Here is a 22795-nt window from a genome sequence, read left to right on the forward strand (position 1 = left end):
GTTCGCAGTCGCTTTGAAAGCTTTACTTGTGCTTTGATCTGCTTCTCGTCCACACTTTCAGAGTAAGTCTTCATTGGGTGCGGCTTTCGCGGCGGCTTTGGCGTCCAAACGATGCTTATGACGGCCGACTTTGGTATCGTTGGGAACAAGCACAGCTTTCTGTTACTCGTTATGCCTACATGCGGTACCAAACTCCATGCAACTCCATGAGGCGTCGGCCGAACAGTAGATCGCGCACCAAGTCGATCCACGATCTGTGTCGCCTCTCTGTGTAGGGCACGCAGCCACTTGAGTTGCTGCCCTGGAGACACCCTCTTATGGTAAAAGTCCACGTGTTGTTCGGAAAACTCGCGCTGAGTTGGCCACGCGTTGCCGTGACAGGTGAAGTCTTCCAGCGAGCGGAGACCGAAGACGCGCGAGATATGAAGTCGAAAGCTCCGCTGGGGCTCCGGTACCATACCGAGGCACCGTCGATGCGCCGTTGCCGTGCCCAAGCGCGTTTTCTGTTCATACTGTAGCTCAGCGGTGGAGTTGAACCAGATCGGTTGTCGAAGTCCATCGCTGGCACGCTCTTCAATCGGAAGGTCATGCCACGTGATCTCCCAGCATGTGCGATGCCACCAAGTCAGCGTTGACTTCCACCATCTCGACGTGTGGCTCCAGTCAATCATGGCGCCGTGTCGCCGTGGTGATATCGTCAGGAGATCGAGCGCGTGGCATCCACCGTAACGAGGGAAATCGAGCGCGGCAACTCCACGCTTGGCGTTGTCCAATTTCGAGACGCTGCCGACTGAGCTGAAGGCACGAACTGAAGCAGGAGCTGAAGTCGTTGTCGCTTGAGTTGCGCGTCCAGATACGGGACCCCAAGACCTCAGTCACTGCGTCGCCGGTACAAGTACTCGCTTGGTATCAGCTGAATGTGAGAGGCGTTGCGGTCGTGCTTACGACTCTGCACGAAGCGGTTCAGCATCGACTGCCACCGACGGACAATGGCTGTCGGAACCGACACGTGCTGTGTAATACCACAAATGCGAGAGCACCATCGTCTGCGCCAAGAGTAGTCGGCCGCGCAATGTCCGCGCGCGCCGATACCACGATTTGAAGCCGTCGTAGAAGCGTTGGTCAAGCAAATCGAGAATACGGCTGTCCATACATGACTGGCTGAATGGTATACCAAGGTACTTAACCGACTCCGTCTGCCCGAGGACCTGAACATCCGGCATCAACGGGCACTCGAGGCTACGATTCAGCGCCAGCAGCACCGACTTGGATAGGTTTAATTTCGCACCGGAGCCTTTACAGTACGTTTTGACGATATCGAGCTGAGCCTGCAGGTTCGCGATGGAGCTACCGAGGAGCGTCGAGTCATCTGCAAAGAAGATGCTCGTCACCGTGTGGTCATCGTTGAGGCAAACACCGTATTCCTCGTGCGATCGGAGTAGGCTACCAAGCGGTTCAATCGTCAAGATAAAGAGCAGCGCAGAGAGCGGGTCGCCTTGCTTCACTCCACGTGTTGGGTGCAGTGCCGGTTGAACTTCGCCGTTGATGAGGAGATGCGCGAGCGGGTCGGTGTACAGCAGCTTGACCCAGCGGATGAAGCCGTCTCCGATGCCCATGCGCTTGAGTATCTTGAGCATGTACTCCCAGTTCACTCGGTCAAACGCTTTTTGAAAGTCCAAGAACAGCGCATATGCCTCCTCGTCGCGGCTGGTCACAAGGTCCTGAAGATCTGCAAGGAAGCGAATGTGATGGTGGATCGAGCGGCCACGGACAAAACCTTTCTGGTCAGGGTGGATCAGCTTGCCGATGACAGTCTGAAGACGGAATGTGAGTGCCTTAGACAGCACCTTGACGTCGACCGGGATCAGAGCAATCGGGCGATAGTTGCCCGGGTCAGCACGGGAGCCTTTCTTGTGCAGCAGGATCACCGCCGACTTGCGTTGCGACGCCAAAAGCTTTCCGCACTCGAGTCTGTTCCTAAATATCAACGCGAGACACTCGCCGAAAATTGCCGGCGCGACCTGGTAGAAACCAGCCGTCAAGCCATCCATCCCAGGAGACGAAGTTGCTTTCATGTGCTTGATCGCCAGCTCGAAGTCTGACGCGCTGACGTCCCTGTCCAGCATGTCGCGGTCAAGCTCAGGCAGTTTTCGAACGACGGAGTCCAGCAGTTTGTTTTGAGTCACCTCATTAGGCGGAAGTGCCTTGCCGCCAGGGCTATTGTCGTCTCCCATCTCGGAACACCAGTGCTCGAGGAACCGGAGGCAGATCTCGTGCGAGTTGGTAGAGACGCGTCCGCTTGGCGTGATCACTTCCTCGATGGAGACGCGCCTAAGGCTGGTGTCGAGAGGTCGGAAAAAGTGCTTCGTCGACTTTTCAGCATTCGCGGCTTGAAAGTCAAAGGAGGCGTCTTGACTGTACTGGCTCGACCTTGTCACCGTCGCCTTGTACTCGCGCATAGCGGCTTCGTACACGTCTCGGTTCTCTTTGGCTGACTCCGTCCGGTAGTGCGCGGCTGCGCGGTCAAGCGCAACACGAGCCTCCTCCACGGCGTGAGCCTCTTGTGTACGGATTTTTTTCTGGAGGTCCTGAAGTTGCGACTTGATGCTCACCTTCCATGTCTCCCACAGCCTTCCCGGGTTCGATGCCGACCGGAGCTTCTTGAGGATGTCGCTGGCTTCGCGCTGTATCGCCGAGACGACTTGTGGATAGTCGAGAAGGTATCGTGGAAACTTCCAATACCCTCGGCCGTGCAGCTGGGATCCAGACTTAAAGCTTACACTGTGCGCGAGGTGATCGCCTGCGTGCTTTGGGTTGAAGTACTTGGCGCCGTGGAAGAATCGGTTGCAGAACGACTCGGACATAAGCACGTAGTCGAGCCGGTTTTTGCGGGGCATCGGGCCGGTGAAGACGCGCTTCGAGTCGTTATGGATACGCCAGGCGTCAACAACGCCTAGTCGCGCCAACCAGTCAAGGCAACTCGAGCGACTCGGGTCGCAGCGGAAGTCCGGCGTGGAGCAGTCGAGGCTTGGGTCAAGTGGAGTGTTCAGGTCACCGAGCACTAAGTGAGTTGCGGCTTCTTCGAAGCCCTCTGTCGTCAAACTCGAGAAGAAGGCTTGTTTTTCTTGTTTGTCCACCGGCGCGTACACATTGTGTATGTAAATGGGGGCGAGCTCGACCATCACACGTACGAAAAGGTAGCGGCTTGGGATTGTCAGGTGGGGAACCTCGGCAGCTGAGTCGAAGCCGGGAAAGTCGGAGCGCAGCAGCGTCAAGACGCCGTTACTTCGACCTCGCGTCGGTCGATCGAGCAGCGCATTCTCGTCACTCACGAACAGCTTGTGCGCGAACATCGACTCGAGGTGGAAGCGGAAGGTGTCAAGGTGGTGGCGGTCGGCAAACTTGGTCTTTTGGAGACAAGATACCGAGTACCTGGAGAGCAGATGCTCGATCAAAAGGTGGCCGTTTTTTTTTCACGCCGTTGGTGTTCACAGTGAGAACACCAACGTTTGTCCAGTTAGGTGTAGCCGAGTCCGCCTTAGCAGCGAGTGGCAAGGCCGCCAGCGACTAGCGTCACAGACCCGTCGTCTTCGATCTGGAGCTTCAGCACCGACTCATCGACCGGGTACTCACCCTCAAGCTTGCGAAGCTCCTCAAGTTCATCAAGAAGGTGACCTTGCCACTGGATTTGGCTCCAGTGCTCCATGCACAGTGCGCCGAGGTCTGACCGCAGCAGCTTCAGGAGAGTATTGGGGTGTAGCAAGCGCGCGTGGTGAGCTGGGACCATTGAACGGGTTCGCCGGTGACGAACTGGATCCAGTGGTCGTTTGCGAAGATTGTCGGTGCTGCCGACATCAGGGCGAGCTCAAAAACACTCAGTGCCTTGGTGAATCGGGACAGCTCACGGACTTGATCCGTTGACGTCCACCACTTAGCGCAGATTTTTAGCAGCTCTCCACGCTTTGATGGCACAGCTGTTCCCAACAACTTCTTCCACTTCACGCTGAACGTAACGTCTTCGCTCGGCGTCGTCGCACTCAGCACACGATTGATCATGTGCAGTTGGGCGAGCCCGGCGATCTCATTGCCGGACCCAGCCATCTTGAGTGATATCGCGCTGTTAAACGCCGGACCCGACTCCACGAGTTTCTTCAATACGTGGTCTGGGTTCGACGCGTTCTCTAAAATCTTCACTGTGCCTTCCACCTTGCAGTCGGCGACCGCAAGAAGGTCGGGGAGCGTGTTGAGCAACGCGGTGTTCTCATCGTTCAACATCGCCTCCGCGACTTCGACCACCGGTGACGCCTTCTTTGCCTTCCTGATCTTCGTGTGGCGCTTCTCCATGAAGAAAGCAGCCTCCTTTGACGACTTGAGCGTCTCAGGCATCTTTACTTCGGCTGGCGTAATTTGGTGTCGCATGCCATACTTTGGGTCAGCTGTCGCGTCAAAGCTCTGGAACGATGCGGACATCGTTTGCAGCTCCGCGAAGTAGTTCTTGGTCGCAATACCATCAAGCGGACGCGGGATATGCTTTGTTAGCATGCTTGAGAAGTCGACACCTCCTCTCATGCGCTTCTTTTTATTCTTAACGGTCGTGAAACCGTCCGTGAGCATCAGCATCTTAGTCGATTTGGCGCCGGACTCAAGGGAGGTGAAATCTTCCCTGACGATCCTTGGAACGTCGAGATCGACAGGATGTCGTCGATGTCTATCACCTTCTTCGCGAGCTGATGTGCCACAAGTTGGTGGGCATGCTGAGCTCCTGGCTGGAGCTGACTTTCCTTATTCTCTTCAACCTCGCCAGCGTTACGGAGCGAGGAGAAACGAGTCCCGGCTCGAGCGGCCGGCAGCGGTGGCGGGATCGCCGCCAGTTGAAGTGTCTTCGAAGTAAGCTTTGGTGCGGATTTTGGTGTCTTTACTGACGGCTTCGTTGCTGACGCTTTCGACGATGAACGACGAGGGCTGGTCTCTGACGTACCTAAGTCAATCCCATGGATCGAGCGAAAGCCGAACGGGAGACGTTCCGACTGAAACGGCGCGTCTTTGCCGTGCGCCGGATGAAGCTTGTTGTCAAAGATTACTTGGTCGCACACCGAGCCGTTCAAAAGCAGCGGCTGCGGACACTTGTTAGAGCGGAAGAAGACTCGCCATGTCGCAGACGTGAGGCGGGTCGCCAGGTTTACGTCGCGGAACGTGTCATAAAGTGGCTGGCAACCAAGATCAAATAGCCGGCGAAGCATCAGGTCTGTGTCCGTGTCCGAGTCGACGTTCGAGATGTCCAAGAAAAACTTGTTCGCAAGGACGTCGAACGGCTTGAACGGGTACACGCCTCCAAGGATGCTGACGGTCGTTCGCTCAAGCTTCAAACATGCAGCCTGCGCTTTCACCTTGAGTCGAAGGTTGCCTCCCGGCATTTTGGATACTTGGCCGACGAGAAACTCCTCGTATAGCTGGTTCAGCGCCCGGTTTCTGTGGCTCGTGCCAACGAGTGCAGCCATTATCTTCTTCAGTGGGGTCTTCACAAACGCCTTCCCCGTTTCAATTACCATGTCAAACTTGGCGCGCGGGAGCGGGTACGGGCGAGACTGACCGATGCGAGCGACAATGCCAGACCAGTCACAACCGGCGGCATATTGGCGCTCGATCACTTCAATGTCAAGCGCGAGAGGCTTCGGAGTCTCCACGCGACGACGAGCGGCGTCGAAAGTTGCCTGGTCGCGGCGAATGACCTCTTGCTGGAACAGCAGGTCAGCCATCGTCGGACGCTGGTCAGCAGCATCAGATGCTACAGAGGCGATCTTGTCAGCACGAAGGAGAGAAGAGGCAGAAGCTGGTTTCTCCATGATGGCTAGCGGAAGGGAAAGCGGTAAAGGCTGTGGAGCTAAGAAGCTTAAACGATATGGGTTCTTCACAACAGTCGACTTGTGGGTTAGCCGGCAAATTGAGAAGTAAATCCAACAGCTCAATCAATTGTGCGGCAAAACATATACGTCTCCATGTAGAGAAATCCTGTGTCGATCAACACGCAAGTATAATGACCGAACAGCATAAAAGTCGCAGCTCCGATGTATGCACATTTGTAAGTACCAAAAAAGTAAATCGCAAAATACCGCTCGAGACCTACGCTAACGCGCTCAGCAAGGGGTGAGGTGAGCCTTCAAAACCTTCGGCAAACGAGCAGTGCTTAGCTCAAGCTTTGGCATGCATTCGGCCGTCATGCTGCACCTTACGCGCAGCGTAAGCGTAGCATCACTATTGTGTTGATCGACACAGGATTTCTCTACAAGGAGACGTATTTGTTTTGCCGCACAATTGATTGATCTGTTGAATTTGGATGTGCGGCTGTATCAGTCAACGATCTCGCCACGCTAATAGAGGCACTTAACGGCAACATTTTGAACTTGATACAGTTGAGGCGCACCGCCGAAACGCCAACATGCGCAAGGTTAAGCCTATGCAGCGCGCGCTTGAGGATCTGACCGTTGTGGCGCTACTCGATAGCACGCCAGCTCACGAAGTGCGTTTATATGAACGAAGCTCGGCTTAAAATTTCCCCATACTCAGTTTGAGCAAACAACAGATTCAAAAGATCGCGAGTGTTATTTATCTTGAATTACTCAATTGAATCTCAAATGCAGGGATACGAAAGCGATGTTTACTCTAGTCACAACGTAATAGTGCAGCAATGGATAAGGGTCGTCTTATAAGTCAATCGCAAGCAGCAAGCGTGTGGATTGCACTTGGACATGCATGACACGAAGCGTGAAGTCGTAAAGTATAATGACCCATTGGCTCAAAGTGCGGACAGGAGCTGCTAATCTGACGAAGGGTGCAAAGGACATAAAAAGGGTTCATGAAGCCCGCGTGCAAGTACTCTATGGTTGTCAATCACGTCATGAGTGAGAATTCGATGAAGTGAGTGGTATCCATTTACTTACTCCAGAGGATCGCTGACAAGGCTGTCAAGACTGCTCCCCAGGTCTTCGTGAATGGAAAGTGCTTTGGGGGATCACTCATCTAGTCGCGCTTCGCGTAATAAATAAGGAATTATGTAAAAGTACGCTGCTGTATATATCATTGGCATCTACTTTAGGTATGAAGCCTTATCTCTGACAATATAAGGCTGTATATTGAAAAAGCATTACTAAAAGCTTTGTAGCGCAAACTCCCGCACAGAGCCATATTAGTTTCGAGCTAAGGTGCAAGCTCAGAAGTTACGGCAAATCGTATTATTTGAATTATATAGGTTAGTTGACCAGCACTCAAATCAAATTAAAAAAATTGAATGATAATGACCATCACTCTGGCTTAATAGTTGAAGTTTCCGCATTCCTCATTCGACAAGCGTGCGTCTTAAAAGGAAACGATGTCACTTCACAGCACCACCTTTAGAAATAAATTGAGCAATACCAATGCAGCAGACACGGGTAGAGCTGCACCAACTAACGGAAAGTTCAAGCTGTGTATATCGAAAGGTCCGTTGCCGCCACAGACAAGTACGTGATCTACAAGACCGCTCGTACCACTTTTTAAGCACCTTGAATGCACAAAATGCAGAGAAACAATCTTATGGTGACGCGCATACAAAAGCCGATCACGTAATGTCAGCCGGACAGGGCTCGAATACGGGCAAGTGAAAACCTAACGTACTATGTCTACTTGTGCGCTCATTTTAAACTCTTCCACGGTTAGGCAACACAAAGACCATTTTTTTTTCAGCCAACAGCTTCATGCGACCACTAGCGATGAATGATACACAGAAAAAGAGTGCAGGCTTTAGCTTTATAAAATATCATCCAAAGTCCGTTCGGTCCGGAAAATTTGCCGAGGGTATTGCAGGAAGGGCGGCAATATCGGCATCTGCAAACACCAAGCCGATGCTTGGCAAGTTTGCCTTAAACGCAGCAACCATGAATAGAAATAAAATAACTAGCGACGAGGCTGTTTCAAAAAAGGCCAAGAATTCCATGTTGACGTCGCAAGCAAAATGTTTGCTTCCGCTTGCATTTCCCGCTCAAACCATCTCTTCTACCTCAAAAAAGCGAAGAGTGACCCGAGACGAGAGAGAATTGAGCGCGAGCAAATGTGGAGGAGTTATTTCAAGCTTAGGTGTACGAAAAGGATCACGAGATAAGGCGGAAGCCACAAATACGAAAGCTACTACGTTCGCTTTTCAGGCTGGCATAAGGAGAGATGCAAACAACGAAGCTTCTTCAAGGAAACGGGGTATGGCGATGACCTCAACACTGGCGTCCCCGACAGTAAAAAGGAGTAGAGTCCAAGCTGGTTCAGCCAAAGCAAGCTGTTTTGAAGCAGCATCAACAATTTCAACTAGCGGAACGGCTAACGTTGAGTAAGCGAAATTGAGTATTCTACGGCAAATTGTAACTATTGACACTTCCATGTTAAGTACCGTGTCAGATAAAACTGCGACTCATGACGCACTTGGTGACAACAGTTTGAGCTTGAAAGCTTCGATATTGCTTGCACCACCAGTTTTCGAGTCGGACCAAACAAAAATGCATCTAAGTTTGAGTGCTGACTGCATTAGAGATGTTGATTCAATGAATCAGTCTCCTGACCGCAGCGATGAATGGTACGATCGTGCGTTACTAAATCAATTGGATCTTATGAGCTTATTGTGCTTAGTCTTAACGACACGAACGATAAAACTACCGCTATGATTAAGTATATTTTGGTAAGTGTTCTATTTGATGGGATATATTGTTTTGTACGAGCTAAAACCATATGTTGCTCAGGACGACGACATGGAGAATGATTTTTATCAAAGGACAGCTGCAATTCAGGGTTTTACGGACCGCGTAGAAGTGGAGCATAGATTAATGCGGACCCGTATGCTTAATGCTCATGGTATGTAGCTGATGCCTGTCCTTAACACTTAAGGTGTTATTGCTAATCTTCTTCATGTTTTGCAGCTGACGTCAGTGAGAGCCTGCTTGACGCTCTAACTGATCTCATGGTTCAAGAAGGAGGTATCGAGATGGAAAAGCTTGTATGCGACATAAATGTAGATGGCAATGGTGGCGGGACGTTTACGCAAGAAGATCAGATTTGAGGAAGGAGTATGTCCCCACCTGAAATGTTTGACAAGTATGTATTTAACTCAAACGTTGCAACAAAACCTAATTCATTACGAGTGGACATCGATAGCAGCAAGACCATTGTCGATGTAACACCAATTCACAAATCCATATAACATTGGCTAAGTTAGCTTTGAACGAAAATCGAATATCTAGCTTCAGTGGCTTGTGAATGTGGCTAATTAATTTCTTGTGTTTCTTGTGTTGTAGTATCCGTGCCTTTATTTAATCATGGCGTTAAGTTGTTCATTATCTCATATTGCAATAAAAAATCACTTCAACTTGTCGTTTTAAGCTCACTGCTGCTTAGACCTGATTACTGAAATAGCATTTACCAGCAGCTATCTGCCGCTTGTAAGCACCCATCTCTGTCCACAGTAGAGATGCAGAATGTGATTTTAAGGTGAGAGTACGGTCTGGCTCACCGTTTGCGAAACCACTATTGTTGTATTGGATCTTGATCGTAAAACGATGGACCCGTCATTTTATTTTTTTTTCCGATACCGATGAACTCCGCATCTTGTTACAGCTGCATTGCAAAGTGCTTGCAAACTTGTGCTAAATCTAATTTTTATGGTAAAGTTACTTAAGCTTCATTATAAAAGTGCTAAATTGCGCAAGACTTTATTTTGTCTTAGATACAACAACAAGCAAACTTTCCATTGAGCAAGCAGGAATGCATAAAATCCCATAAATTTACATGATTCATGCAAAGGACATATGATTCCTAGTGTTGACCACACCACATTAACGGCTACTACTGACGTTACAGCGCTGCTTCTCTAATTCGCGGACACAAGCCTTATTACTTTGCAAGTGATGTCTGTGCGCGCGACATTCCAGTCCTGTAGCGAAGTGGTGATCCACAGCACCATCACAGTCAGTATCGAATATCTATCTATATTTTTTTATTAATTTCATTTCAGGCTAAATCCTTTCCAAATACATACAATTCAAGCTTCACAGAAAGTGATGGATGAGGCTAGCGTGTCTGCGTCCGCTGCCTTTAACCTCTACCAGGAAGGCCTTGCACCTGAACAGATACTACAGCTATGCTTTTTACGAAGACGCGCATCCCGAAATCTTCGACTCGAGCGTATCAAAATCGAAGATGAGTTTGTGCTACCACGACCGGAGCTGAAGATCGCGAATGTCCTGCCGCCCACAAATATTTCATTTAAAGAACTTTTAACAAGTTCATCAGTTTTAATAAAACCCTGCGATAATGAAATTGTAGCGCAAAATACAAGTGAACGAGCGCGTGACAGCGCAAGGCGACATTTCTTGCAGCCTCAACAAGCGGCAGCCGAAGAAGTGCGTCAATGGTCTGCTCTGGCCAAGAGCGACTGGCTTGAAATTTTCAACAGCTCTCAAGGTGGCCAAAATTATGGCATGATGAGATTAAATGCTGATGCTGTGGTTCCAAGCATCTCCGATATTTGTTGGGTGATGGAGCAGTGCCCTAGTGAGGCCTTCATCGGCTTTGTATGGGAGCATCTACTCGCTCTACTCCTACAGCAACGCAAAGACCTTATGAATTTTCAGCGTTTTATATCACGCTTGGTCGCGCACGATTCTATAAGTTTACTAAGCCCAAAGGATTTCCGAGCCAAGGTGCGAGCACGAAATCTGCGAGAAGTTGATGATACGCTAGGAGCTCAAGCCGAGCTCGCTCTTATCTCAGTATATCGCTTGCAAAGAGAATCAAGATTCTAATACAATGCATTACTCTATAGTTTTCATAATCTTTCTCACTACACAGTTACAAATAAGTCTGGCTGTAGACAGATGGCGACTTACACATAAAGCAGCTTGGTACTGGCTTTGGATAGGATTTGAAAAAAAAAAAAAAAAAAAAAATGCTACTCACGACGGAGTAACTGCTTTCGTGAAAGGCAACTCATTCCAATACGCTCGTCTCCAGTGCAGACACAAGCATTATCTAATGAAATTGCTTTGAAGGTAATGCACGCGATGTGTAGAAATTGTAAAAGCGTTCGAATTTTCAACATATTTCGCTAATTTGCACTCTTCTTTTTTACTTAATAGTCATAAACGTTTTTGCTTCATTGAGTTTGTGACTTATATCTTTTGAAGCTTGCACGATGCTTTTACTAAACTCAATGGCGGAGCCGAAGACATCAAGGATACAAGCTTGAACACGACGCTATGTTTTTCCGCATTCCTTGAAAGCTTTAAGATAGAATTTGGTTCCTTACAATTCCGAAGTGCACCACTGCGAAATACAAGGGACTATCAGCCACCATCACGAACCTTTTAGTGCATTCGTACCTTTTTAAACTCTTCAATGCTGAATTTCTCATCTCCATTTAAATCCGCCTTTTTAAAGCAATCATTCGCTTTAATACGAGCAAATTCTTCGGGCGCCATACCAACATCGGTCTTAGTGATATCTGTCGTCTGATACATAACCTTGAAGATTGACGCCAAATACTTGATCATCTCTTCTTGCGTTATGAACCCGTCTCCAGTTCGATGGTTAAGCTGAAATGCTGCAAAAATCTTGTCATCCATGCTTGACCCAGACAACACTGAGAGTCCACAACCAAGCTCGTTAAAATTGACAGTGTTGCTGTTATTCGTATCAAACACACGAAACAAGCGACGAACCATTTCGTCAGCCTCCTGTCGCTCGGCATGTGACTCGTGTCCACCTGCCAGTCGAATAATTCGGTCAAAGCACTTTTTAAATGCAGCAAACGTAAGTTCACCAGAAGGAGCAGCTTCAGCAAAAATCTCTAACATCTCGTTGACCTCGTACGTGCCTAGCTTGAGCAATTGTCGGACATGCTCCATATTCGAGCTATCCACTTTCAGAACAGATACAGATTTTGGCGGGAGTAGGGAGTCATCGTTGAATCCCGTCATTCTGTGAACTTTCTCCGACGAATACAAGGCTGGAGGGGAATCAATGGTGGCCGAGTGAGAATTTTTTTCTTTAGGTAATACATGAGCTGAAGTTTCAATGGCTTTGTGTAAAGGTGAGCCGTCACAGGGAGTCGAGCTCGTGCTGCCTTGAATTAATTGGCGAGTAGCTCGCTGCTGAACTAATCGGCTGCTCACATCTGCTATAGGGGCCTCAAATCTTGCTGATTTCGAGTACCAACTTACAAACTCATCAAAACTTAGCTTTCCGTCTTCATTCAGGTTTGCTTCCAAAAAGCATTGCTCTGCCGAAATAATGGCCAGATCCTCCGGCTGCACACCTAGCTTTTCGTCGGTTCCCGGGCTTGTCTCATATAAAACCTTAAAGACACTTGCCAAATAGCGCACCATCTCATCCAACGAGATAAGTCCGTCTCGGTTAAGGTCATAGAGCGAAAAAGCTGCGCGAACTTTTTCTTCCCGGGAACCACCGCAAAGTACGGACAAACCGCTACTTAGTTCACAAAAATCAACAGTGCCGGTATTGTTTTCATCAAAGATTACGAAAAGTCTGTTCAGAATAAGCCGTAATCGCGCCAAGCTGACCTCATCATTTTTCAATTGCTCGTCGACAAGCTGTTCGAAACATTCCTCAAAAGTTTCACGTGCTAGCGTACCGTTTTCTGAGCAGCGGTTGGCAAATATTTCAAAAACTTCGTCAGCTGAATAGTTTCCTAAATTTGTCATATGTTTCACCACATCCAGGCTGACCCATTCGGGTACGGGCCGGTCGGTTAAGACTATTTCTTTTTGCAACTTGCCAACATACTCCCCAAGAGCCGCTGATACAGGAGTATCACTTGAAGAACTCAGCTGCAAAAACCAGAGACTAAACTCCGCAAAGGAAAGCTTACCATCCCTACCCTGGTCCGCTTCAGCAAACGCTTGCTCCGCTGTGATATTTCCCAATTCCTCGGGAGTCACGTCTATCTGCTTTATAATAGTAGGTCTTGCTTCAAACAGTACATCAAGCATCGATGTGAGGTACAAACGCATTTCGCCCAGCGAAATGTACCCATCGTGGTTCAAGTCATACAAGTTGAACGCGAAACGTACGTTGTCGGCATGGGTGTCACAACACAGCATCGATAATACGTTTACCACTTCATTTAAGTCTACAAGTCCATTTTTGTCCTTGTCTAACAGTTCAAAAACTTGATCCGCTACAAAGTGTAACCTGCTCTTTTTCTCTTGTGTAGCAGAGTTAACGACGAAGTGATCGATTGACTGTCGAAAAACGTCCTTACCCATAAAGCCATCGGCAGCTGCAAAGTCAGCGAGCGTCTCGAATAGCTGCTGAGTCGAGAGCAACCCCAAATTTGTTAAATGCTGCAGCTCTTGTACTAATAGCCACTCAGGAATACTATTTTGGATAAATCTCTCGATGACGGCGGCATTTGATCGAGCATACCACATGCGAAATTCTGCAAGGCCCATGCGACCATTTTCGTCGAGGTCAGCTTTAGAAAACGCCTGATCAGCTGTTAAAGCACCCAGTTCCTCTGTTGACGCCAGTGTGAAATGTTGCAGTCGAGAAGGTAAGGCGACTTTAAAAATTTGAAACGCAGAATTTAAATACCGCTTCATTTCTTCCGTGGAGATGTATCCATCAGCATTATAATCATGTGATGCAAAAGCAGTCGGTATTCTGTCTTCGGACAGGCCGCCACAGAGAATTAACAAGCCACTCGAAATTTCGCTGAGGTCGATCATTTCCTTCTGGTCCACATCAAAATCATTTTTAAGGCGATTAAGAGCAAGATGAATCTGCTGTTTCCATTCGGGCTTTGTTTCTTTCGATAAAATTGTTTGAATAAGGCCGTTTATTCTTTCTTGTGATACAATTCTTTGCTCGTTGGTGCAGTCTGTAAAGGATTTAAGCTGTTCAATGGGCGACGCTACTTGCATTTTCGTAGGTCGCCGAGCTTTCGCCGAATTTAACAATTGTTCCGCATTCTTTGCGACCCCACCAATTCCATCTGCTTGCTGATACCATAGCTTAAATTCTTCAAGTGTTAGCTGCCCATCGTGATCTTGGTCAGCCTCAGCAAATACCTGTTGTGCCGTGACATTTCCTAATTCTTCTGGACTGACATCAAGTGACTGCGAGTCAGGAGACGCTAGAAATAGCACACGGAACAAAGAAGTAAGGTAGCGAGTCATTTCATCCAAAGAAATGAATCCGTCGTCATTATAATCAATAAGCGAGAAGGCAGTTTCCACCTTTTGGTATTTTGTACCATCACAAAACACAGACACCCCATGCGCAAGCTCTATAAAGCTCACAGCACCAATGTTTTTCTTATAAAACAGAGCAAAGAGGCTGCTCAGAGCATTTTGCAGCTTTTGTTGCATATCAAGACCAAAAGCTTGTGTCTGCTTTGACTGATGAGCATAAATGACCTCGCAAAAGCTCTTGTAAAATCTGCTTTGCGATAATAGCCCGTTATTATCCGCTCCACAGGCAAATATTTTAAGCACTTCATTCGGTTCAAGTGAAGCTAGAAAAGACAATTGCTTCATTTCGTTAAGCGGCAGCAAAGACTCAAAAAGTGCTTTCTTTGTCACGGAACTGCTAACTCCATCCACTGATGGGGAGTCGCACCATTTCAAAAAATCGTCGGAACTCAACTTGGCGTCAAAGCTCCTGTTAGATTCCAAAAAAACATGTTCTACAGTTACAAGAGCAAGCTTCGCAGCGGAAATGCCAGCTACATCCTTGATGCAGGGGTGTACTTCGTAGAGCACTTTCAAGGCTGATGTGAGATAGCGCTTCAATCCGTCAGACGAAATAAATTCATCAGTATTATTATCAAACAGACGAAACGCAGCCTTCACTTTGGCATCACGTGGTCCCTTACAAAGAACAGACAGCCCACTAGCTAGCTCACTGAAATTAATTTGCCCGTTTTCGTCTTGATTAAACACACTATATAAGCGATCTGCCACCTTTTTCGCAACCTCATTTTCGTTTTGAAAGCATAGGTGGGCTAATTTATAAATTTCAAAAAAACATATGTCAAAGGATTCACGATTAACCATCCCAGCTTCATTGGCATGCTGAGCAAAGCGTTCGAGAACCTCAACCACATCCAGGTTCCCTAAGTTTGTCAGATGGCGCACTTCTTCAAGATCTAAGGGAGCTAAATTGTCAATAGAAGGCGCATGCTCTGGCGATGAATACCAATATTTAAAATCTTCGAAGGTCAGCTTTCCATTCTGATCAACGTCGGCGACTTTAAATATCTCATCAGCTGTCACCGCGGCCAAAGTGCCCGATGACATGCTTAAATTTCGTTCACAAGAAGGATCAAGTGCGTGAAGTAGCTTATATACGGACCCTAAATAGTGTGTCATCTCGTCTATAGAAATCACACCATCTTTATTCGTATCGTAAATTTTAAATGCGGCCAAAATTTTCGCGTCCAGGGAAGATGCGCCGCATAATATTGACAGCCCGCTTACGAGTTCAATTATATCGATATTATCCTTTTGCTCAGTACCAAATGCGGCACGAAGTCCGTCAATCATTTTGTGAACGCGAATGCCACCATCTTCCATAGAAGGAACCTTGCCGAAAATAGTTTTGCGCAAGCATTCCTCAAAGATGCGTCGCGAAATTAGTTTGCCTCCACCAGCTGCTAGGGCGAAGATCTCCAACACGTCATCCAACGATACGTTTTCAGAACCCGACTGCTTCTTTGCTTTCTCATTTGAAATTATACTCAATGTATTTGCCTCGCTTGAGCTTAAAACTGAAGTTTCTGCAAGAACATCACGAGGTAAGACAATACTTTCACTCGAATTTAGCCCCTGCTGACGCTGGACGTCCGGATTGTGAAGTTGAAACCAACCCTGAAACTCGTCAAAACTTAATTGGCCGTCTTCATTTTTGTCAAAAATTCGAAAACACTCTCTCGTTGTCGTTCGGGCAAGTTGCTTAGGCATCATTCCCATTTTCGATGGCAAATCTGGCGATGCCTTGAACATGACCTTGAAAACGGATGTCAAGTAACTATTCATTTCATCAGGGGAGATAACACCATCATGGTTAACATCATACATGGTGAACATCGACTTAGTTTTGTCAGCTCGATTTCCACCACATAGAATTGAAAGTCCGGCACTGAGCTCCTGCACATCAACAATCCCATCCATATCAGAATCGAACAGCTCAAATAATTCCTTAAGAAGCTCTTGGGTCTCCATCTGAGTTTGACGACTAATAAGTCCACCTTTTGCTAACAATTTCTGAAAGCATTTATTAAAAATTGTTTGCGATATTTTGCCCTCGCTATCTGCGGACGCTCGAAAAATCTCAAAGATTTCAGAAACATCGTATGCACAAAGGTTGGTGAGCTTCCCCATTCGAGCAAGCACTCCTTTTGAGTACACTGAAGATACCCTTACATATGGCAATGCACTTTCTAAGAAAGCTGGAGGTACGTCCTGTTGCGGCTGCTGCAAAGTAGGAAGCCGAGATGCTTCGTGGGAGCTGTACCACTTAGTAAAATCCTCAAAACTTAATCGATCGTCGTGATTTGCGTCAGCAAGAGAAAATGCATCTGTCGTTGTAATCCGAGCAAGTTCTTCTGGAGAAATTCCGTAAAGTTGCTGCACCATGCCAGGAGAAGTCATGAAAACAATTCGATATACAGAGGCAAGATATGTCACCATTTCATCACGCGAGATGAAGCCATCCTGGTTGATGTCAAACAAAGAAAAAGCAGAACTAATTTTTTCTTGTTGTGACCCAGCACACAATACTGAAATGCCGCTAGATAGTTGACAGAAATCGACAAATCCATCGTGATCTGTGTCAAATCCGTCAAAAATAGTTTCTATGATACGTTGCAATTCATTGTTCTCGTCTGCACTTAATGCTTGGTTTGTATTGGCGGCATGCTCTTCAACAAGTTCGTCCACAATCGAAAAGAAAGCTTCTCGAGACAAAACTCCATCTTCGTTTACTTTGGACGCAATTATTTCAAAGACATCGTTAGCATTGCGATCTCGCAATCCTGTGATGGAGGCAACAAAGCTTGAGGTATTGAAGACATCGGTGCCATTTTTATCAGGCCAACGCAGTGAATCTCTACCTGAACCCAACGAGTGTTGCTGGAACTCCTGCCCATAAACCCAAAACCAGGTCAAAAATTCTTTCAACGACATTTTCCCGTCATTATTACTGTCCAAACTCGCAAATGCATCCATTGATGTAAAATAAGCCAGAGCTTTAGCATCAACACCAACTGTCGTTCTTAAAGCTGGGGAAGTCACGTACATGACATTATAAGTCGATGCTAAATATGTCTGCATCTCCTGCTGCGTAATGTATCCATCGTCATTAGTATCGATTATCTTAAAAGTCGCGGTGATTTTGTCTTCAACTGACCCGCCACACAACACCGAAAGCCCGCTACTCAGCTCCACCAAGTCAATCATGTCGCTGCCATCTTCATCAAAAGCATCATATACTTGATCCAAAAACGTTGCAATTCTGCTACTATGCTCCCGATTCAATATTTCTAGCATGTCCGAAAAGCATTTTTTAAACTCGGCGCGGGTAAGTACTTGTTTTGTGTCGTCACTCTTCCTTAATAAAACGCTGAACATGGAGAAAAATTCTGCTGCGCTTACAGCAGCCAGGCCCGTGACTTCACGCAAGGTAGCTAGATCAAAGCCTTCTGAATGCACGACATTTACACGAGATTTGGGTCCACCATCCTGACTAAACTTCGTCGTGACGAGCTGAGTGGGTCCAGATTCTAAATACCATTCTCGAAATGCCTCGTAAGATAATTTCCCCTCTTCGTTTAAAGTCGACTCGGCGAAACATTGCTTCGCCGTCACGCGGCCCAGCTCAGCTGGATTGATACTAATATTTGCAAAACAACGTAGTTAGCACAGATGAGCATGGCAGTAACTAAAAACGCAACACTTAATCGGGCAACGCACTTGGTTGGCTGAAAAAGATCGGGCGAAGAGTTTCCAATGACCAAAAATACTGCCATGAAATATTTTGTCATTTCTTCCATCGTGATGAATCCATCGCCGTCCATATCGTACAGTTCAAACGTCAATTGAATCTTTTCATCCCGTTCACCGCATGCAAAAACAGAGACGCCTCCGAGAAAATCGGCAACATCTACAATATCTTTCTGAAAACTCTCTGCTTCAAAGATCGAGAATAGTCTCGTAAACATCTTTCTTGCCTGTGAATCGTAGCGTCCTGACTGTGAAAGAATTTTCTCAAGACATCGATCAAATGTAAGTCGGTCTAAAGCACCCGTGGGACACGCCTGCGTGAATACATTAACGAGTTGTGGCAATTCAAAGTCCGAAAGATCCAAATCCAGATCCACATTGGGTTCGTCCTTCATTATTTGCGCCTTGCTTGCGTCATTTGCAGCCGCATCATAACTCGTCGATAGTACATGCGAGTTGCGTCGGTCTGGCGTACTATGTGCTCGGGCGCCGCGCTTTCGGCTATGAAGAACACGATGTCGGTGCTTGCTGCTCTTTCTGCCATAATCATGAGGCGGTATTTGTTCGCTTTCAAGGACTAGGTGAAGAGTAGCGTTTTCAAATAGATCCGGTGAGCGGCACAGTAGCGACAGTGGGTACAGCACGTTGCTGGTGGCGTGCCGCACAGCTACGGGCGTCTTGTTGACGATATGAAATCCCGCCGTAACGCACTGCATTAGCTCCTGAAGTGGAATGCCTGGAACAAGCACCAATTTGCGTGCATCGCTGCCAAGGAGTAACGTGACAGTGCTCACGTGTGCCGTTTCCTGCATCTTGTTGCTTTATCTTGTTTGAGATTTATCGAGAGTTTTTGGCGCGTCCGTAGATGTTTCGATTAAGTGCGTGTTATGTGATATTTGGCAAATCAGAAGCTGGCAGCGACTTGAATCGAAAAGGCACTTCAATATCAAATAATAATGATGCAATTAAAAATGGGTATTGATATCCCCAGTACTGAAATTGATATCCCACAAAAAAAAATTAAAATAATTTATCATTTTTAAATTAAATAGACCGCTCCTTTCTCTTGAAGACAACTATTTTAAAGAGGGTTAAATGAAAACTGTATTAATATAATATAGTATCTCTTCTTTCTATCTGTTAACTTCAACTTAATTATAACTAATACTAACTATGCAACTGAATTCTTATCTTATCTTATCTGTCTCTCTCTCTTTTGTTAATCTCTACAGCTGATAAGTCTGCGGAATAAATAGATATAATGGTCTATACCTATTTAAGGATAAGAATTGTGAACATTACCATATATAGTAATATCCTCCAAATATTATCTACCTTTTAGATAATATATTACTAACAACCTTTAAGTGTTAATTTCATGTAACGATACACCCCGTTACATCACCCCTCCCTTAAACGACAATCACTCTGACTGTCATTGGATGGAGTGGTCACTATGTGAGCACTTAAAATGATACTGATTGGTCAGAACCATCATTTTAAATTCCATCGCATGAAGAATAAACTCATGCGGGGTGTTGATAGCGATGCGGCTGCGGTTCGTGCAGCCGCGGGTGACGCACTGTTATCTCTTGCGGCAGACGGAACGTCTGCCGTAGTATCTTCCACTCGCACAACACTTGATGTTGCGAGTGCACGTGGTGATTCACCACGTGAATACGACCCCTCTTTGGAGGTCGACTCCGAATACGAGTCGGACGAAATGGCCGACTCGGGGAGAATCGAACAGTCGCCTGATAGACGTCAGGCGGATGACTATGAGCCTTCGAATGAGAGAGCTCATTCTGATAGACGAGTTAATAGTCTATTTGGTTCCGACGATGAGGATGATCTCTCATCGCCCATTCCGTCTCCCGTACGGTCACCTGCACGTATTTATGTGCAAGGTGATGACGATGGCGTAAGCCATCGTAAGAAAAGTTCTTGTGGTACCCCTGCTTCAGTGGGTACCACTCAGGGGAGTGAAGACAGCAAAATGTCTCATCTCGCCCCTGAAAAGAAGCCGTGGCTTTTGCCAGAATGGCTAATCAATAGCTTGTCTGGAGCAACTACTCCTCACAATAAATATCCTTTATTTATTGCGACAAAGCTACATGGCCATGATCCCAGCGCGAAGAACTTTCGCGCTGAGGAAGATTTTGATCTCGATGCTTTTCTTAAGCAACGATGGTACAAAGGCATCAAAAAGCGAGATAAAATCTCGCTGATGCAAGCCTGGAGCGCGTTTATTCGCAATGTCAAAATCATTGGACGCGAAGCCTAGCTTCAAAGACTTGACGCAATTCGAGATAAGTTTGAGAAACGAATTTTAACCGGTGCAAGGTTTAAATTGTTGTCTTGTGAGGCTGGGCTCCATGCCACACGTTGGGCGATCCCTGTCCGTGTTGTGTTGACAACTCGAAGAGGGTAAGAGGGGGTGTCTATTCCCTTTCTTCGCCCTGGTGAAGGGCTCACATCTCTATTGAAATATGTGATGCGATTGACGTTTTGCAATCGATTTACACGCGCCAGGGGCGCGTGTTTTTCGATGAACCTTCTGAACGATCGGATGGGTCTCGTCATACTGACGGACGAGACCCTCAACATTAGCAACCATCTGGGAACGAGGCTCCCAGCTGTCATGTGAAGGTGGATAACCACGCCAGCGAACAAGATAACTCGTTCGCTACCCCTTCACGTCACGGTGGTTCTGGGTACGTTCCACAAGGAAACGTTGATCACCGGGGGAATCCACCAATGGTTGTGGTGGAGGAGGGAAAATTAGATCCGAAGCGTGTGTCGGATCTAATGTCGAGAATCGACAAAATCGACCACTTCCTCCATGATTTGAGGGAGGGACTTGACCACGAGCGCGGCAAGCTTCGCTCGTTGGAGCAAACGGTGCAGGATCACTATATCGAGCGGTTGGAAGACCGTTCGAAGAGTGCGAACTCCATGTTGGAGTACGAACGGAAATATCATGCTGTTCGCGATGAGCTGTCGTCAGCTCATCGCAGTTTCGAGGATATTCGGAACCGGCATGAGAAACTTCAGGTTCAACATGAGAATCTGGTACGCGATCACAAGAATCTTTTAGGGATTCTTGAAAAGGGAGGTCAAATCCGTCCTCGGAAGAAGCCGCATACTGATGGTACGGGCGTTCTATTGTGTACGCATTGCCTCTGTGATGCAGTACACGGAAAGGCCCAATGAACTTGGGTAGTAGTCTACTGCTACCTACATTAGTGACTAATCACTTAGGTAGGTTTACCGTAGAGAGTAGCATTAGATCATTAATTTTGAATGAATGAACATTTGCTCTTTTCCATGATTGTCTGCACTCCGTTTCTGTCGGTCCACTGCGTTAGCAATGGAATCCTAAACGAAACGGATTATTGATTCTCGAGTTAGCAGAAATTCTTCTGCTGACTCATTTGTTTTGTCTTTTTCAGTACGCTTGTGCGTATTGCCAGTATATCTTTCTCATCTTCGATGTCGATTGCTTCGACATCCACATCACTCGCGTCGTTGTTAACTTCGACGCGTGATGAGCATGAGCCAGAAATGGTTTTGCTCGTGCGAGTCCACCCCCCATTACTAGAGGATCCCTCTAATTTGGTGGGTATGCGAGGATGGCGTAAGCCATTCACGAAGAACGGTGTATGCGTTGTAGACGCATGCACCGAATTATGATGGCGAATTCGACCATCGGTAAAAACTCGCTCCAATTCGGATACGATTGGACGTAACCTCGAAGTATCTCTTTGAGGACGCGATTTACGCGTTCTGTTTGACCATCCGTTTCTGGGTGATCGGATGTTGACATAGTCAGCCGTGTTCCGAGAGATCGGAACACGGATTGCCAGAACTCCGCCGTGAATCTTGGATCTCTATCCCAATTCACGTGGTAACCCACGGAGTTTGAATACCGTGTCGATAAAGACACGGGCACAACCCGGAGCCGTAATCGACTCTGGTACCGCAGCAAGATGTACCATCTTGCTGAATCTGTCTACAAAAACAAGGATTCCATTGTTTTTGTGGTCGTCTTCGGGAAATCCGAAGACGAAGTCCATAGATACGGACTGCCAACACTCTGCCGGAAGTGGTAGAGGTTGAAGAGGTGCACGGGATGAAGGGCTAGGCTTCACCCGTTGACAAACCTCGCAAGCACGAATGTACTTGCGCACAAACTGATACTGGCGGGGCCAGTAAAAGTATCGACTTACCGTGAGGTAAGTCTTCTCACGTCCACGATGTCCACTTGTTGGAGCATCGTGACACTCATACATGATGCGCAAGCGCAAATCATTGTGAGTCGGGACGACGACACGTGGGGTGTCGCCGGTAACGGCTGTGTAATACAATAAGCCGTTACGTGTTGTGTATCGATCGGATGACGATCGATATAAAGCCGGTAGATCTTTAAAAGATTTATCGGATGGATTCATTAAATGATCCATCAGACAAAGAAGGTCCTTATCTTCTTTATAGGCTTTCTTTATTTCATCAACTAAGGTTGATGATGGAACACTCGTAGTGAGTGTTGCAACAGTAAGATCACTTTTACTGTTGGGGTGCACTGCTGACTCGAAATCGGGTCGGCGTGATAACGCATCAGCGACGACATTAAGTCGTCCTGGTTTATATTCGACGGAGAAGTTATACTCCGCGAAGAAGGATAGCCACCTCGCCATTCTTTGCGAGAGGTGTGGGCTATTGACGGCCGTGCGTAATGACGCATGGTCCGTATATACGAT

The 22795-nt window shown here is 47.2% G+C and overlaps 4 protein-coding genes across 4 annotated transcripts; 3 read left to right on the forward strand and 1 right to left on the reverse strand.

Moving 5' to 3' along the window:
- Positions 1–7745: 7745 nt before the first annotated feature.
- CCR75_004696 (uncharacterized protein) lies at positions 7746–8357 on the forward strand (the record flags this gene model as incomplete). Its single annotated transcript, XM_067962782.1, has 1 exon — positions 7746–8357. One exon carries the CDS (start codon positions 7746–7748, stop codon positions 8355–8357), a length of 612 nt encoding a protein of 203 aa, XP_067822432.1.
- A 162-nt stretch (positions 8358–8519) lies between these two features.
- Positions 8520–9334, forward strand: CCR75_004697 (uncharacterized protein; the record flags this gene model as incomplete). The annotated part of the gene is made up of 6 exons (XM_067962783.1): positions 8520–8596; positions 8650–8698; positions 8739–8871; positions 8937–9111; positions 9172–9190; positions 9312–9334. 4 exons carry the CDS (start codon positions 8520–8522, stop codon positions 9074–9076), a joined length of 399 nt encoding a protein of 132 aa, XP_067822433.1. The 3' UTR covers positions 9077–9111; positions 9172–9190; positions 9312–9334.
- A 739-nt stretch (positions 9335–10073) lies between these two features.
- CCR75_004698 (uncharacterized protein) lies at positions 10074–10817 on the forward strand (the record flags this gene model as incomplete). Its single annotated transcript, XM_067962784.1, has 1 exon — positions 10074–10817. The coding sequence occupies one exon, from the start codon at positions 10074–10076 to the stop codon at positions 10815–10817; it is 744 nt and encodes a 247-aa protein (XP_067822434.1).
- A 561-nt stretch (positions 10818–11378) lies between these two features.
- Positions 11379–18847, reverse strand: CCR75_004699 (uncharacterized protein; the record flags this gene model as incomplete). The annotated part of the gene is made up of 2 exons (XM_067962785.1): positions 11379–17925; positions 18006–18847. The coding sequence occupies 2 exons, from the start codon at positions 18845–18847 to the stop codon at positions 11379–11381; spliced, it is 7389 nt and encodes a 2462-aa protein (XP_067822435.1).
- Positions 18848–22795: the final 3948 nt, after the last annotated feature.

This window comes from Bremia lactucae, linkage group LG1, assembly GCF_004359215.1.
Source record: "Bremia lactucae strain SF5 linkage group LG1, whole genome shotgun sequence".
Classification (NCBI taxonomy): domain Eukaryota; phylum Oomycota; class Peronosporomycetes; order Peronosporales; family Peronosporaceae; genus Bremia; species Bremia lactucae.